Source organism: Acomys russatus, chromosome 10 (genome assembly GCF_903995435.1).
Source record: "Acomys russatus chromosome 10, mAcoRus1.1, whole genome shotgun sequence".
NCBI classification, from domain to species: domain Eukaryota; kingdom Metazoa; phylum Chordata; class Mammalia; order Rodentia; family Muridae; genus Acomys; species Acomys russatus.
Window position 1 is genome coordinate 1570371 of NC_067146.1, and position 17428 is coordinate 1587798.

At 41.8% G+C, this 17428-nt stretch overlaps 1 pseudogene and 1 gene segment (V, D, J or C); one reads left to right on the forward strand and one right to left on the reverse strand.

The window, feature by feature from the left end:
* Positions 1-2680: 2680 nt before the first annotated feature.
* LOC127194344 (T cell receptor beta variable 5-8-like) lies at positions 2681-14025 on the reverse strand. The segment is given in 3 exon segments: positions 2681-3015; positions 5164-5468; positions 13879-14025. Coding segments are annotated over 3 exon segments (444 nt in total).
* Positions 14026-14701: 676 nt separating this feature from the next.
* Positions 14702-16893, forward strand: LOC127194338 (peroxisomal membrane protein PMP34-like; annotated as a pseudogene).
* The last annotated feature ends 535 nt before the right edge of the window (positions 16894-17428 follow it).

The following is a 17428-nucleotide window of genomic DNA, read 5'->3' on the forward strand; positions in this document are numbered from 1 at the left end:
TTTTGTTTCTGCTTCTTTTGAACTAAAGGTGGAAAAGCAAATGTAGAAAAAAGTTTTTTCCAGGGAAGCATAGAAATCTTCCCCTTGTAGACAAAACAGACAGACTCCAAAAGAAACCTGTGAGCCCCTGCCTGGGAGTGCCACCAACCAGAAGAAATTAAGTTGTACTACAGGAGGAGTCACTGGATAACATAGTATGCCCGAACAGATTTCTCAGAGCCCATCATCCATCTCTTAAGGGCATATTCATCTTTCTATCAAATAATTTATCTTCCCCAATTTGCCTGTATTACCCGCACTCAGTGTATGAAGAGGTAGTAGAAATTTCAGCATAGAGGGAGTTTAGATATTTGTTTTCTTTCCATTTGATATCCTCAGGCATGCAATTAGCTTGCATAGGTTTTTTTTGTTGTTAATCTGTGAATTTATTTCATAGATGCAAATCAGAGAGTAAAAAAAAATATACCTCACACACACACACACACACACACACACGCATCAAAGTGAATTTTTTTTTGTTACCATATATTTCACTGTGATGCTTAAAAAGTAAAATGGAGAAAAAGAAAGATTATCTTTGACATGATAAAATAAATCAAACTAAATATTTATAGCCATGTAGATGCCAAAAAGAAAAGAACTGAAGTAACTCAGATGCACTGATAACTAATAAACATGGTGTTTGTCAGAAAGCATCCCCTGGAGTGCTTTCTGGTGTGGCTGTAATTTTCTTCCATGGTACAGCACAGTTCCTGGTAGCCCACAGCTCCACACACATCCTGTATGGTGAGTCTTTAGAAAATGTTCCTATCTGGTAAGTTTGACTTCAAGTCTCATCACTTCAACTGCTCATGCTTTGTTTCTAAGTAATAATGAAATATTAATGTTTGTGGTAACTTCTATTTACTCTTCTGTGATGTGACAATTTAGGTAGAGCATTGCTGTATTCCTGGATTACCTTTTTTTGTTTATGATGGTATTCTTTATCTATTTTGGATAAGAATTATATTTAGGCACATGGTACTATATTGCAGTTCAAAATAGTGCTTCTGTGTTTTAAACGTTAACTGTTCCCCTCAAAGATTCACATATTAAAGGCTTAGTAGGCTGTGCAGTGTTCAAAGGAAGAGCTTGGAGAAAGATTAGATCATGAGGGTTTTGATATCACCAATGTCTAAGCCATTAACAGGTTTATATTAGAAAGGACTTTAAATCATGGAGACAACTTCAGAAAGTAAGGACCAATGGAAGATCTAGGCCACTAAAGGCATGCAATTATACAATTAAAAGATATTCTCTCTCTCTCTCTCTCTCTCTCTCTCTCTCTCTCTCTCTCTCTCTCTCTCTCTCTCTCTCTCCCTTCTTGGCTGGCATGAGATAAACAACCCAGCTCTGTCATATTCTTCTTCCTAGACTCTTCTGCCACACGACAAGCCCAGCAACAACAGGTCCCATTAATCATAAACCAAAATGTTGTAACCCTGAGACAAAGCACACCTTTCTCTTCTATTTTCTCAGACCTGTCATGATTATAGAAAGGTGACTATGGCACAACTCTTCAAACACAATGCCAACTTCATTGTATTGCCCTTTGTGCAAAATGCAGCGTGGACTGAGCAGTTTCTTACAACTTTCCACACAATTATCACACACGGAGCCAAGTCACTGACACATTCAACAAGAGAATATTATACTTCTAAATTTGTAAAAAATGAAATTCCTTGTAAATTAATCCAGATATGGAAAATGAGTTAAATTCCTTGCTCTCTGGCATAGCATTTCCTCCCACATTTTTCCATCAGGACCTGGGGAATTAATCCTCTCCAGGATGAGTCCCTTAAAGAGATTTCAAATCATAAGTGGTCGAAATGTATATATAAACAAGCACCACTGAACAGACGTAGCAGGTTGCATTATTATATTTATTCACAGCACAAATACACAAAAACAACTCTAAAATAACAATTAAAGAATAAGAGACCATGAATTTTAAAGCTGCAGGAGAATGTGGATCCTTTAAAGGGTGAAGCAGGGGAGGAAAACGTGGGATTAAGTTAAAATCCTAAAAAGGATAAAAAATGATCCTCCTTGAAATATATTTTTATAGGAAGAAGACATCAAAAAAGAGTGAAAGACATATCTTTGGTACACGAGAATGTCTTAGGAAAATATCTCAAAAATCAAAACCAGCAAAACACACATGAGGAAGTAATTGAATCTAGATAAGTTTACCAAAAAAAGAACAAGAGAAAGGCTGGGTAGAAGCTGGTCATACACACAGCGAAGAAAAACGACATAGAACCTTATGGTCTATTGTCCTATAAAACAAAGGGGCGACTGACCTACAGCATAAACATAGCCAGAAAAGAGATCATATAAGTGATTCAGTTGGATACTAGAGTGACTGAAGTGGTCAGTGCAGACCGCAGGGCAGGAAATGCTGGCTGTGAGGTGATCAAACGATTCATCAAGAACTTCAACTAAGTATTCATTCCACTCTCTGAAAACAGAAACACTTGCTTGAGATCTGACAAGCATCTATGAAAATGTGTCAGCGTGGCCTTCAGTCAGGCAGGGAGCCATGCTGCATGGTTCCTAGTGTGTCGCAGCTCAGTCATTCTTATAGAGGCAGGGACTTCCTGGGGCACACAGGCAAACACACACACAGTGTTTTCCTGGTGTACTTTATGTGCTGAGGGCAGGCAGCCACACATCACTGTGCATCACTGCTAGCACAGAAGTACACAGCTGTCTGAGAGAGGGAAGCCAACTCCAGAATGAGCGAGAAGTTCTCTTGGCTTGGTCTGGAGGCCTTGTACCCATCTGGAACATCTCCTTTCTCAGTTTGGCGAGCACCATATGAGTAATGGATCAGCCTCAGTCCATGCCCCAAGTCCTGTCGGTACCAGAACATGTTATTGTGGTTGTAAGTCTGGTGACAGCTCAATGTCACATTTGCTCCTGCTACTGTCACCTTGTTTCTTGGGCTTTGGGTGACTGCAGCTTCCATGTCTTCTGTAACAGAGAAAGATAGAGTGTGATGATGTCATCTTAGCAAAAGGCCTTGGGAATTGTGGGGAGGGAAGCACACCTGTGGACTGACCAGTACTCACTTGCACACAGGAGGAGACTCAGAACCACAAAGAAGAGCCTGGAGGACATCTCAGGACCAAGGCAAGCTCTCATGTGTTCCAGCTCTCTTTGGGAAACTAGAGCTGGGCCTTTCAGTGCCTTAGTGATGTCACTGTCTCCACCAAATGGTTGATCTGCACAGTACACATGCCACACCCCTTCCCTACAGAAGCAAGCCTATATCAATTATAATCTCATAGGTGGAGTATACAACAATATTTGTAGTATATTTACTTATTCTTGAATATACTCTTTCTCTGATTTTAGTGACTATATTGGGCATCTTTTACTCTTAATGGAATGTAATTCTATATTTTGCAGTGTTTTAATTTTTACTATTTCTGTAGTCTCAGGTGCACCATTACAACATCTTGTGTGCTAGAGGTTCCTACTAATTTTTCAGTTTGCCTGAATACTTTAGGAAAACTTTCAGTGCCATCTGCAGCTACAAGAACTGTTTGACAATTAAAACCTTACAAAGCATCAAGGTTGAGGTCATTACAATTTCAACAGTTGTTTTATGCTATCTCAGATCAATTTGGGGACACAAGCTCTACATTCTAGGCTCAGCCTTTAATGTGTCCTCATTGATAGAAATTCTCCCTTTGGTTCAGGTGAGGCTGTGGATGGTTGGCCCATGTCTTTAGCACCATACTTTCTGTAAAGAGAAAATGCCCTGCAGCAATGTGTGAGAGCTTCTTGTCAGGTAATATGTAAGTATAGTGTCTCTGGGGTCTCAGAGAATTATACCAAAATTGTCACCATTGTCATAAATTTGATAACATGAAACACTTCTACACAATGGCAATACAGGTTCCTTCCTACGTAAAGCACATCTCAGTTCCCTCCCCCCCCCGCCTCCCCACCCCCGATAATATCCCAGTATGAAGCCACCTTTTGTGGCTACACATTCTGGTGGAACCTTGATGAAAACTTGCTGTAACACTGCCCCGGTGATGAAAGACTCAAAAACAGAAGCAAAATTAGAGTATGGAGTGTGGTCACCACAGAATCGGTATAAAAACCTGGAGACAGGATCTGCCCATTTCAGGAGGGATTCTACATGCTGTCGAAGTTTGAGTGGCTCTATAGACCAGGAGACACGAACAAGGAGGCCATGACCAATGCTCCTGTCAGTTCAAGAAAAAGGCAATTTTTATTTAAGAGTTGAAGGTTTGGAGTGGTGAAATTTCAAAACTCTTGGACACATTACTTAAATTAGTATGATCTACAATAACAGTAGTCTTCTGAACAATACTCTGATTTCACTGTAGAGAGGTATCTGTGTAAATATCTATGTTTTATTCCTTTTCAATTTATTATTTCATTGTTGAGTAGCAAATATTCTTTTGTTAAAAATGTAAGTCTCATCTTCAAATTATGACAAGACAAACATTATCTGGGTTAATAACATACATCTCTCCTCTCTCTCTCTCTCTCTCTCTCTCTCTCTCTCTCTCTCTCTCACACACACACACACACACACACACACACACACACACACACACACACACACAGCTCATCTGATCTTATAATATGAGAAGACAGTGACCTGCTAAAATTTTTGCCCAAACTGGAGAACACTAAGAAAATTCAGAACTTTGTCTTAGAAGGCAAAGAGCTGCACATTTTAATCCTAGTGTTGATATTCTTATACATGAAACACTGGGAAATTTTATGAGCTACTAATTCCTACTGAAATGATGTATAGAAATCTTCATCTTTAAATGAGTGTGTAAATAGCTACACTTGTCTTAACACATCTTGCCTATGGTCATAATCTAGCACAGATTAGGGTTTGGTACCACGGCCTGGAAGTTAAAAGATATTAATAGATATCCAAGAATATCTGGAGGTTCATAGGACAGCCCTAGTGTTAAGAGCACTCTGGTGAGCTCAGCTAGACAGTGGGGAATTAGTAAAGAGCTAGAAGCACATCTGGGCTTGGCTAGGGATCTGTGGCATCTCCTAACCTCTCTCTACTACATCAGCATCGGGGGCAGGAAGATTAAGGTACAGAAAGCCACTAACCCTGTAAGGCTGTGGTGAGCTGGCACAGAAGTACACAGCAGAGTCCTCCAGCTCCAAGGCGCTCATGTTCATCTCAGAACGGTAGTCACTGAACTGCTGCACTGAGAACCGCTCAGGCATGTCTCCTTTATCTCTCTCCAGTGTTTCATAGTGCCCAATGAGGAACTTCAGCTCACGCCCCAGGGTCTGTTGGTACCAGAGAACATTGCTGTGTCCAGACATGGGAATACATTTCAGGAAGGACCCTCCTCCCTTTTCTTTGATGATGTGTCTTGGAGACTGGACAACCCCAGAACTTGCTGCACCTGGGGAGGAAGGAGACAGAAGTGAGCATCTAGAGAAAGAGTAGGGCGATGCAGCAGTGAAGGAGCAGGAGCAGTCCCAGCTGCACCCAGGACTTACCTCTTACCAGGACAAACACAGCAACCCACCAGAGCAGGGTGGGGCCCTGGGCATAGTCAGGGGAAGGCAGTGCTACACATCCTTCTTCTCAGCATGCTAGTCTCCTTGGTGAGAGAGCAGGAGTCAGCTGCTCCTTTCTCTCTCCTCCTCTCCTCTCTTTTCTGTGATGTCAGGTTGTGAGGTCAGTGCTCTTCTTGCCTCCCATAGGCTCTCTGCACCCTTGAGTATACTTTGCTGGCCAAGCTTCCCCCTTTAGGCTCAGCCTGCTCAGTGGAAGGGAAGATGGCTGTGCTGAATAAATGGGGCACTGTGTGTCTGTTTCATGCTTTTATCTGTAGCAGTTACTTTCTTCCCTCTATTTGGCTCAAGAGGCTTTGGATTCCCAAGACTAGAGTTCAGGTCTATAGTTCATGTTCTTTGAGTTGATGCCCAGTTGGTGTGCACAGACTAATGGCCACTCCCTCCACCCCTGGGCCTCCGAGCCACTGCTGTTTCTGCTTCCACAGCAAAGACAACACTGCAGGTTCCATATCAAACTTCCGCATCCACCTTGTCCACTCCTGCCCACAGTTTAGGTGGTGGATCTGCAATGCCTCCTAATGACCAGCTCTGCAGTCATAGGGACTGTACTTCTCCTGCCTGTGGTAGAGTGTGAGAGCTCTCAAAATCAAGCATCTGCTGTCGGGCAAAAGGCATCACAGAGTTTGAAAGTACCCATTTTCCCATCCAAATCTCAAATTTTATCTGTGTAGTGACAGAGGTGTGAGAAGAACATCATTTTTGAAAGAAAACAAATAAACAAAAACTAAAGAAACCCACAAGAGAATAAAATCTAAGTTATTTCACAATGTCACAGGGAGATGTAGACTGCTCATGATGTCAAGTGTCCTTGGAAGGGGTATTCCTGGGAAATATAGGCTTGATTCAAAGGAAACACCAAGAAGGCCTGATGGTGGATGTCGTCAGTAGAACAGCCTCTGAGCAGTTGGATAAATACAACCAGGATAAGGAACAGAAAGGTGAGAAGGACAGAATATTGGAATAATTGTTCTAGACACTTAGGCTTTGAATGAATTTAAATATTAAAATTGTACGTTGCGAATCCCACTCGTGTGTTTGACCATTTATGTATTCTCTGCTCACTTGCACCTTGTTCTCATTTTCTCCGTGTTTCCTTTTGAACTTCATCTTTAAACGCATTAATGCTTCCTTCAGGAGCCTCATCGAGAGGGAGCTATTTCTCAGTGCACACACTACAATGTTTATACTCCTGGAAATTTTATTTGTATTTTTCTGTTGCAGTTGGTCTGATGTATTTTGAGGCTAATTGCATCTGGCTAGGACAAATGTGGTGGGCGTGGCTAAAGTTCCTGGGCTTAGAGAGCCAGGGAAAATCTTGAGGAGAAGAGAGACCTGAGGAGAAGGGAGAAGAAGAAAGGGCACCATGGGTTAGACGAAAGAGAAGCACATGGCAGGTGTGGATGGTGACTTGGCCCAGATGAAGAACATTAAAAAATATATGGAATGATGGATCGGAGGTAGCTTGATAGAAATTATTAGATCCAGATGGCATGGGGTTGGGGCAGGGATTCCATGCCTGCCACACTGTGGGAAGTAGTTTAGGGGATTGATGTTTGCCCTGCCCGAGGTTAACTACAGCTATTTTAAAATATAACAAGTGTCTGTGTCTTGATGGATTGCTAGTGGGTTAGAAAATACTGCCATAATAATAATTATAGGCCTGATAATAAAAAAATTTTAGGTTGTACTGGTAAATTAACAACATCTTTGCATCTCTACAAACTGTTTAAGGTACAGTTTACTATATAGTCAGTCAATTTGTCCGAAATAGGTTGTGTTCTACATATTGACTTTTCTCCTAATGATGAGTCCTATTTTCTTCTTTCTTTAAAAATCTGTGACCTTTCATTAGATGCCAAACTCTATATTTTATTTTTGAATATATAAGATACCAAGGTTTTCTTATTAATTCACTCATAGATTTATTCTGCAAAGTGCTTCTGTCGCTGCAAAATAAAAATCTGGAAAATTCCTAGCAAATAGTTATTTCTCTTGGTAGGATATTCACACACACGCACACATATGTACATATATTTGCATATACAAATATAGAGAGAGATTGGCATAGTTTAAAAATCTATAAAGTGATGGGTGATAGGGAGGTAGAAAGTCTACAATTTTAATACAATGAAGTATTGTAATAAGTCCTTACACATTAAAAATTGTAACAAATATTTTATAAGTGAAAGCAACCAGACACAAAGAAAAATGCAATTCTAAACACAAACTTCATAAAACAGAGAAGATCAGGGACCAGGGCTGGGGGGCAGGGGAGGAAACGTAAATGCTTTATGGGTTTACACATTAAAAAATGTGGGGAATTACTAATGATGGTTATTCACTACAATGACTGTGCTCAAGATACCATGGGGATACAGATGTAAAAGCAATTTGGAGTTCGGAAAATGACAGTGCAGTATACTACTCTGGTTTCTGTTTCTTCTGAATCAAATGTGCTTGGGAAAAAGCAAATGCAGAAAAAAAAATTCTCTCAGCTTCCCCTTGTATCTAAGCACAGACTCTACAAAAGAAACAAGTGACCTCTCCCTCGGAGTCCCACCAGCTGTGTCACAAGAGGAGGCACAGGAGAAGTCCATACCATGTGCGGACAGGCATCTCAGCCTCTGTGTCTGTCAGCCATTCTCCTAAGGGCATGTTCATCTTTCCCCCACATCATTTATTCTTCCCCAGCTTGCCTGCCCCTCAGACTGTGAAGAGGGAATAGAAGTTTCTAAATATCAGTAGGTGTTTATATTTCATTTACTTTTCCTTTGATGTCCCCAGGCATGCAATTAGCTTGCAGAGCTTTTTGACTCTTAATCTGTAACTTACTCGTGGACTCAAATCAGAGATAAACAAATATACCCTCCAGTACAAACATCAAAATGGAATATTTATGTAACTATGTATGTCATTGCAATCCTTTTAAAAAGTGTGTGTGTGTGTGTGTGTGTGTGTGTGTGTGTGTGTGTGTGTGTGCATGTACATGCTTCAGAGAGAAAAAGAGAGAGCGAGACAGACAGAAAGAGAATCTTCATAATGACAAAGGTGAATAAAAGTAAATATCAAAAGCTGAATCCTCCGTAAAGTTGCTAAAAGGCAAAAAACTGAAGTAATTCAGATGCACCTGTAACTAATAAAATGTTTGTCAAAAAGCATCCCCTGGACTGTTTGATGCTGTGGCTGTAATTTTCTTCTGTGGAGTAACGCAGTTCCTGTAGCCCACAGCTCCATGCACATCCTGTATTGTGAGTCTTTAGAAAATGCTCTTGTCTGCTAAGTTTGACTTCAAGTCTCATCACTTCAGCTGCTCGTGCTTTGTTTCTAGGTAACAATAAAACAGTAATGTTTGGTATAAGTCTCCTATACTCTTCTGTGACTTGACAATATAGGTGTATTTTTGCTGTATTCATCAGGTAATCTTTCTTTTATCAAGATAATTTTTCTGTTGTGGGTAAGAACTCTATTAGGCAAGGTTTGCTGTCTTAAAAAACAAAATGGTGCTTATTTGGCTTAGATGAGAAAGCATTTCCAAAATATTCACATACTAAAGGCTTAGTTATCTACATTGCTTTCAGAGGGGGAAAACTAAGAAATATTAGTTCATGAAGGTTTTGGTATCACCAGTGGGTAGGTTAATATTAAAAAGAGCATTGAGTGATGGAAACAACTTCTGAGAGCAGGACTGCTTAGGAGGATTTAGGACACAAGAGTCATGCAGATAAAATATCTGTCTGTCTGTCCGTCTGTCTATCCGATCTTTTCCTTTTCTTTTCTCTACTCTTCTATTCCTTCTGGATGTCATGAGCTGGGCAGCTCACTTCTGCCATACTATTCCTGGCAGTCTGTTTGGCCACACCACAGGCCTAAAATCAACAGGTTCATATTATCACACACCAAAACCTCTGAAACACTGAGACAAAAATTAAAATATACCTCTTCCTTTGCTGCCTCAGACCTATCATGATGTCACAAAGATGATCATTACGAAAGTCTCCAAACTCAAAGCAGACTCAGTGTTATTACCATTCTGTAAAATGCAGTGTGGTGTGAGCAGGTTCCTACAGGTGTCTACCCAGTTGCCACCTACTGATACAAGCTACAGGCACATTGTAACATGCCTGTTATAGTATGTTATAATATGAAGTCTTTGTAAGTTCATTACAATATAGAAAAAGAATGATATGTTTAGAAATCTTGCATGGGAATTGATCCAGCCCTTATTTTTCTGGCAATTAAAGACTACTGAAGAGAGGAACCACCAATCTTTCCTAGGATGAATCCCCTACATAGTTATCCAATTAGGCTGCCGTAAACGGATACTTACAAGAGACACTAAAAAGACCAGCAGGGTGCATTTATTTACTTATTTAACATACACACACACAAAAAAACCCAAACCATAACTAAACCCAAACCAAACCCAAACCCAAAACCCAAAACATAATTTAAAAAATAATAAGCCATACATATGAAATGCAGGAGAAGTGTGGGAGGGGTTAGAGGAAGAAGTGAACAAGGAAATGTTATTAAATGAAACTCTTAAAGGGTAAAAGAAAAGTAATCCAAACTGAAATATATTTTTCCTGGGAGAAGAGATTTAGAAACAAGAGGGAAAAGTACGCATTTAGTGCAAAAAGAAAATATCCAACAAAAAAAAAAAATCTCCAGAATTGAAAATAGCACAACACAAATGAGGTAGAAATTGAACGTAGATAAGGTGAGATTGGAAGGAAAGAATCAGGGTGCTCCTTAAAGGCTGGAGATTCCAATGAAATGAAGAAAATTGAGATGGAGCTTAATAAAGAGGCTACTGACACACCGAGGAAACACAGGCCGGGAAAGGATAATACAAGTGACTCTGCTGGATAGTAAAATGGTGGATGGAGACTATGGCTGTGAGGTTATCAGAAGCATAAGCAGTAACTTCAATTAAAGATTCATAATTAGCCAGGCATGGTGGCCCAAGCCATTAAATCCACCACTCTAGAGGCAGAGGCAGGCAGATCTCTGTGACTTCCACACAGCCTGATCTACAGTGCTAGTTCAAGGACACGCAGAATTGTTGTAAAGAGAAACTCTGTCTTTAAAAAATGATTCACTTTCCTCTCTGAAACAAAAACAGCTGAAACAGATAAGAGAAGCAATCATGAAAAGGTGTTGGAGTGGCCACCAGTCAGCTAGCAACTCAGGCTGTGGGGTTCCTAGAGTGCCAGAGCTGAGGGACTCTTACAGAGACAGGAACTTCCTGGGGCACACAGGCAAAGAAAGCAGAGAGGTGCATTCTTGAAAAGATGTTAAAAGTGGCCTACAGTTAGGCTGAGACCCAATCAGGTTCCTAATTTGTCAGAGCTGAGTGACTCTTACAGAGACAGGGACTTCCTGGGGCACCCAGCCAACACATTTTCCTAATTTCCTTTATGTGCTGAGGGCAGGCAGCCACACATCACTGTGCATCACTGCTAGCACAGAAGTACACAGCTGTCTGAGAGAGGGATGCCAACTCCAGAGTGAGCAAGAAGTTCTCTTGGCTTGGTCTGGAGGCCTTGTACCCATCTGGAACATCTCCTTTCTCAGTTTGGCGAGGACCATATGAGTAATGGATCAGCCTCAGGCCATGCCCCATGTCCTGTCGGTACCAGTACATGTAGTTGTGGTTGTATGTCTGGTGACAGCTCAATGTCACATTTGCTCCTGCTACTGTCACCTTGTTTCTTGGGCTTTGGGTGACTGCAGCTTCCACGTCTTCTGTAACAGAGAAAGATGGAGTGTGATGATGTCATCTTAGCAAAAAGCCTTGGGAATTGTGGGGAGGGAAGCACACCTGTGGACTGGCCAGCACTCACTTGCACACAGGAGGAGACTCAGGATGACAAAGAAGAGCCTAGAGGACATCTCAGGACCAAGGCAAGCTCTCATGTGTTCCAGCTCTGTTTGGGAAACTAGAGCTGGGGCTTTCAGTGCCTTAGTGATGTCACTGTCTCCAACAAATGGCTGAGCTGCGCAGTTCACATGCCACACCCCTCCGGACAGAAGCAAGCCTACTATCAACTATAATCTCATAGGTGGAGTATACAACAATATTTGTATTTATATACAGTACAAATTAAGAAGATATCAGAAAAAATTTATGGCCTGTTTTGTATTTACACTTGCATGTATTCTTTCTCTGATTCTAGTCAACATATTAATTAAGATTATTTTATTCATAATAAAATACAATTTCTTATTTTATATAGCTTTAATTTTTACTATTTCTGTTGTCTCGTTTGCATCTTCACAACATGCTGTGTTCTATGAGGTTTCTACTAATTCTTCACTTTGCCTAAGTGGTATTTAAAAAAAAAAAAACTTTCAGTGACATCTAGGGATAAAAGAATGGCTTGACAATCAGAGAGGTTATAAAGCACCAAGGATCAGGCCATTACAATTTGATCAACTATTAAAATATGTCTCCAACCTCTGCAGGGACACAACCACTCCATTCCAGTCTCAGTCCTCATCGTGCCCTCATTTATAAAAATTCTCCCTTCGTCTCAGGTGAGGCTGTGGATGGTGGGACTGAGCCTTTGTCACTGTGTTCCCTTTCAAAAGGAAACCCCCTAGAACAATGAATGTGAGCTCCTTGCCTACTAAAGTGTAGGCCTGGTGTCTACAGAGTACCAGGGAATTGCATCAAAATCATTCAAAACCTCTGGCATCACCTTTGTCATAATTTTGGTAACATGAAACATTTACCTCTACTCAATGGCAATATAGGTTTCTTCCTATGTGAAGAATGTCCCAGTTCCTCCCTCCACGGAAAATGCCTCAGTATGAAACCTCCTTGCTGTGGCCACACATCCTGGTGGAATCTTAATGGAAATTTTCTATAACCCTGCTTTGTGAAGAAGGACTCGAAAGCAGAAGAGGGGATAAAGGCGTCAGCATAGCTCCCATATGAAGAAGCTGGGGCCAGGGTTTGGTCATCCCTAAAAGGACATTCTCCTCCATGCCCAAAGCATGGATGGTTCCTACAGACTAAGAGCCACCACAGAGGAAGAAAACACCCATGGTTAAGTAAGGCCAAGAAAGAATCATTTTCGACTTTACACATATACAGTGGGAGTGCAGAAGATGAAATTCCATAGCTCTTATGATCACTTCCAAAATAATGTGTCATCTGCCAATAAAGACAGTATTCTGAACGCTACTCTGATTTAATTGGAGAGAGAACCATTGCATAAATACTTCCTTTTTATTCCCTTTCAATTGATTGTTTAATTGCTGAGTAGTAAATTTTCTTTAGGCGAAAATGTAAACCGCATCTAGAAACTTACAAAGCAAGCTATATCTGCCTTAATATTATAAATCTATAACCTATCAGCCCTTGCCCCATGTGTACTCTAAGATCAGCTGGTCTTATAACATAAGAAATGACATTGCTACATTTTTTACCCAAATTGGGGGGCACGAAGGAAACTCAGAACTCTGAAGGCAGAGAGATGTGGGTTTCAGTTCTGATTTCTATTGAAATAATATCTAGCATTCTTCATCTACTAAACGCGTATGTTAATGTCTACACTTGTCTTAAATTACAGAGCGTAGGGTCACAACCCAGAACAGAATAGGGTTTCCTATAACTGGCTAGGAGCTGAAAGGTACTAACAGAAATGTGCACACATCTGGAGAGTTCTGTTCCCACCTATGTGAGCTCGGATAGAGAGTAGGGAATTAGTAAAGAGCTAGAAGCATATCTGGGACTTGGCTAAGGGTCTGTGGCATCTCCCATCCTCTCTTTAGTACATCATCATCTGAGGCAGAAAGATTAAGGTACAGAAAGCCACTAACCCTGTAAGGATGTGGTGAGCTGGCACAGAAGTACACAGCAGAGTCCTCCAGCTCCAAGGCGCTCATGTTCATCTCAGAATGGTAGTCACTGAACTGCTGCACTGAGAACCGCTCAGGCATGTCTCCTTTATCTCTCTCCAGTGTTTCATAGTGCTCAACGAGGAACTTCAGTTCGCGCCCCAGGGTCTGTTGGTACCAGAGCACACTGTTATGTCCAGACATGGGAATACATTTCAGGAAGGACCCTCCTCCCTTTTCTTTGATGATGTGTCTTGGAGACTGGACAACCGCAGAACTTGCTGCACCTGGGGAGGAAGGAGACAGGAGTGAGCATCTAGAGAAAGAGTAGGGCGATGCAGCAGTGAAGGAGCAGGAGCAGTCCCAGCTGCACTCAGGACTTACTTGTTCCCAGGACAAACACAGCAACCCACCAGAGCAGGGTGGGGCCCTGGACAGAGTCAGGGAGGACAGTGCTACACATCCTTCTCCTCAGCATGCTAGTCTCCTTGGTGAGAGAGCAGGAGTCAGCTGCTTCTTTCTCTCTCCTCCTCTCCTCTCTTTTCTGTGATGTCAGGTTGTGAGGTCAGTGTTCTTGTTGCCTCCCATAGGCTCTCTGTACACTTGGGCATACTCTGCTGGCCAGGCTTCCCCCTTTAGGCTTAGCCTGCTTAGTGGAAGAGAAGATGGCTGTGCTGAGTAAATAGTGCTAGTGTGGGAAAGTCTATTTCATGTCTTCTTTGAGGCACTTGTTTCCTTCACTCCACCTATTTCAAGGGGATGGGGGTAGATTATCAAGACTACAGTATAAGGCTACAGTTTATGGATCCCTGTGGATATGCAATGGTAACTAACCAAGTCTTTCCTGCCCTGAGCCTCCTGATCCAGCTGGGTTCTGGTTCAGCAACTAATACCTTACTGTAGGCTCCAAATCCAAGCTCTGCCTGCAATCACCTTCTAAAGAGATGCCTGTAGCTCATTTGGTGGTTCTGCAGTGCCCCCTAGTGACCAGCTGTGAAGTCACTGGGCTGTACTTGTACTGGCTTGTGGTAGAGGCTGGAAGCATCAGTGGTGAGCCAGAAAACATCTCAGAGTTTACTGAAATTTCAGATTTTGCCCTTGACGGTGAGAGAGGTGAGAAGGGAACTTCATTTTTCAAAATCAAGCAATCAGGAGATGCTTCTTTCACGAATCCACTCTGTGGCATCTAAGTGAAAAGTATAGCACCATGGCAACTGTGTTGTCATAGGAAAGCCTGGTACACTCTATGGCTGGAGCCGTGAGAATTGTGACCATCATGACCATGTTCTTTCCCTTGGATACTGCTAGACTTCGCCCTTCATGTTGATGAGAAAAAAAAGTCAAATACGACACATGCTCCTGGAGATAATTAAGGAAGGAAGGCCTCCTGGCACCATACTGAGGGTGGTTTCCAGTTATTTCCAGTCTAGTTGCTCCAACTTTGTCTATTTCTACATATTTAATAGCCTGAAAGCAGTATGGGTCAAAGGTCAACATTCTTCTACAAGAAAAGATCGAGTGGTTGGATTTGTTGCAGGAGTGGTGAAGGTGCTGCTAATGCCTTCACTCTAGGTGATAAACACCAGACTGGAGCTGAAAGGGGGGAAAGTTTGAAATGAAGACATTATACCAACAAACTACAAAGGCAAACTTGTCCAACCACTTTGGAAATCTATCTGGTGCTATCTCAGAACACCGGCAATAGGGCTTCCACAACTCAGCTATTCCACTCCTTGGAATATACTCAGAAAATGTTCCACCACACAAGGACATAGGCTCAACCGTGTTGATAGCAACCTTATTCATAATAGCCAGAACCTGAAAACAACCTAAATGTCCCTCAATAGAAGACTGGATAAAGAAACTGTGGTACATTTACACTATGAAATACTACTCAGCTATTATAAACAAGGAAATCCTGATCGTACTGAGTGAGTTAACCCATAAGCAGAAAGACTCACATGATATATACTCACTTATAATTGGACACTAGCCCAAAAGGCATGTCCCATGAAAGTCTTCACTTACCAGGAGATTGGGATAGTTGTGAGGACTTCCTGTTGGGACTCTAGGTGAGAGATGTACAAGAGAATGGGTAAATAGAAGGATCAAGAAGGTCCTGGAAACCTACAAGAAGAACATCATGATAGGCAGATCTGGGCCCAGGGGTTCTGCTCAAATTACTGCACCAACCAAGGACAATAGATGCAGTAAACATCGGTCCCCTACTGGGATCTAGCCAATGGACAGGACATTCTCACAGTTGAGTAGAGAGCATGGACTGACTCTGGTGCCCCATATTTGACCACTTCCCTCTGATGAGGAGGCCTGGTGGCACTCAGAGAAAGAATAAGCAGACTACCAAGATGAGACTTGATAGCCTATGACTATATAGTAGGGGAGGAGGTCCCCCTCAGTCACAGACATAGGGGAGGGGAATAGGGTGAAAGCGGGAGGGAGGGAGTAACAGGAGGATACAGGGATGGGATAACAATTGAGATGTAATCTGAATAAATTAATTAAATAAAAAGTAAATTTTAAAAAGTGGACAAAAAGGCACTACATATGCAATCCACGAGATTACTTGGGATCTTGGCTCTGTGGAATGGCACCTTTGCATCCTTGCTGTTGGATTTCAATCCTGCCATCCAATTGTTCTACAAAGGCTTAAAAGGGCAGTTTGTAAAGAAGCAGATGAAACTCTCTTCTCTGGATGTGGTCATCATTGTAGCAATCGCCAGAATGATTGCCACCACAGTCACCGATCCCTTGCAGATGGTACAGCCAATTTTGAGGTTGGGATCTCATAGACTACACCCAGAAAACAGAATACCATGGAGTCTCTAGAATGTTCTCTATTTTCTTCACCAGCAAGTCAAGTGCTCTAGAATAGTACGACTCTACAAAGACCTTAAAGCCAAGCTGCTCCACTCTGGGCATATATAAATATATATCCCAAAACCAGAGACTGGGACTTTTGGCGGCTTGGTATTGTTTGGCTGTTCATTGCTCCACGTTGAGACACTCCTAGAGAAAATGGCTCCTGCAAAGGCTTCCAGGCTCCAGGTTCCAGTTGCTCCAGGTTCCAATAACAATTTTGATAGATTTGCCAGTCAGATGAAATCATGCTGACTAAGCCAGGGGAATCACTCCCAGAAACTGAATCCAACAAGGTCTACTTCCCCTGTTCCCATAAACCTCCTTTCTCTTCTACCTAGCTAGAGTAGGTGGGTTGGAAGGGAAGTATAAGCATTTTAAAAACAACAAATAAAGTAGGTTTGGAAAAGGTAAAACCTACACCACTCAGTGCTCAAGGCTGCCCTCATGTTCCTGGTGTAAGAGAAGCTGACAGCTGCTACCTTCACCATAATGGACCTGAAGAACTCACAGGAGCACTGAGCTCCACCCACAGGACAGTGTGGAGATGAGTATGCTACACAGAGCAGAGGGTGGAGTCCTTTCCTTTCGACTCCACCCACACCCACAGACATTCCTTTCATTGGGTGGAAAGGCATCAAAGGGTGAACAGTGAGCAGAGCCAGCTAAGCCTGTTGCCAACTTAATTCCTTTAGTGTTTGGTTCGATTTGCGCGTAGAGGTTGGACTAATGCAATAACCTGAAAGTGGAAGTTTGTGGGTGTTTATTAATTTTTCTCGAGGGGGATGGACTTCGCATCTAAAGCTTTTTCCAACTTGCCACTTGTTCCCTTCCCTTATATCCCTTCCAGACAATTCAGTAACAGCTCTCCTCAAATACTTTGATGTGTCTTAATCTTGGTAAAGAGTTCCGGACTGAAAAATAAGATCATGACTATGCCATGAGCATGGCATTATTTCTGTTTGACTCTTTTCATTCTGCTTAAAGAGAGTTAAGTGAACTATTATTTTTTAGGGGAAATGCAAATTATCAATCCTAATTGATTTTCTTAAAATTT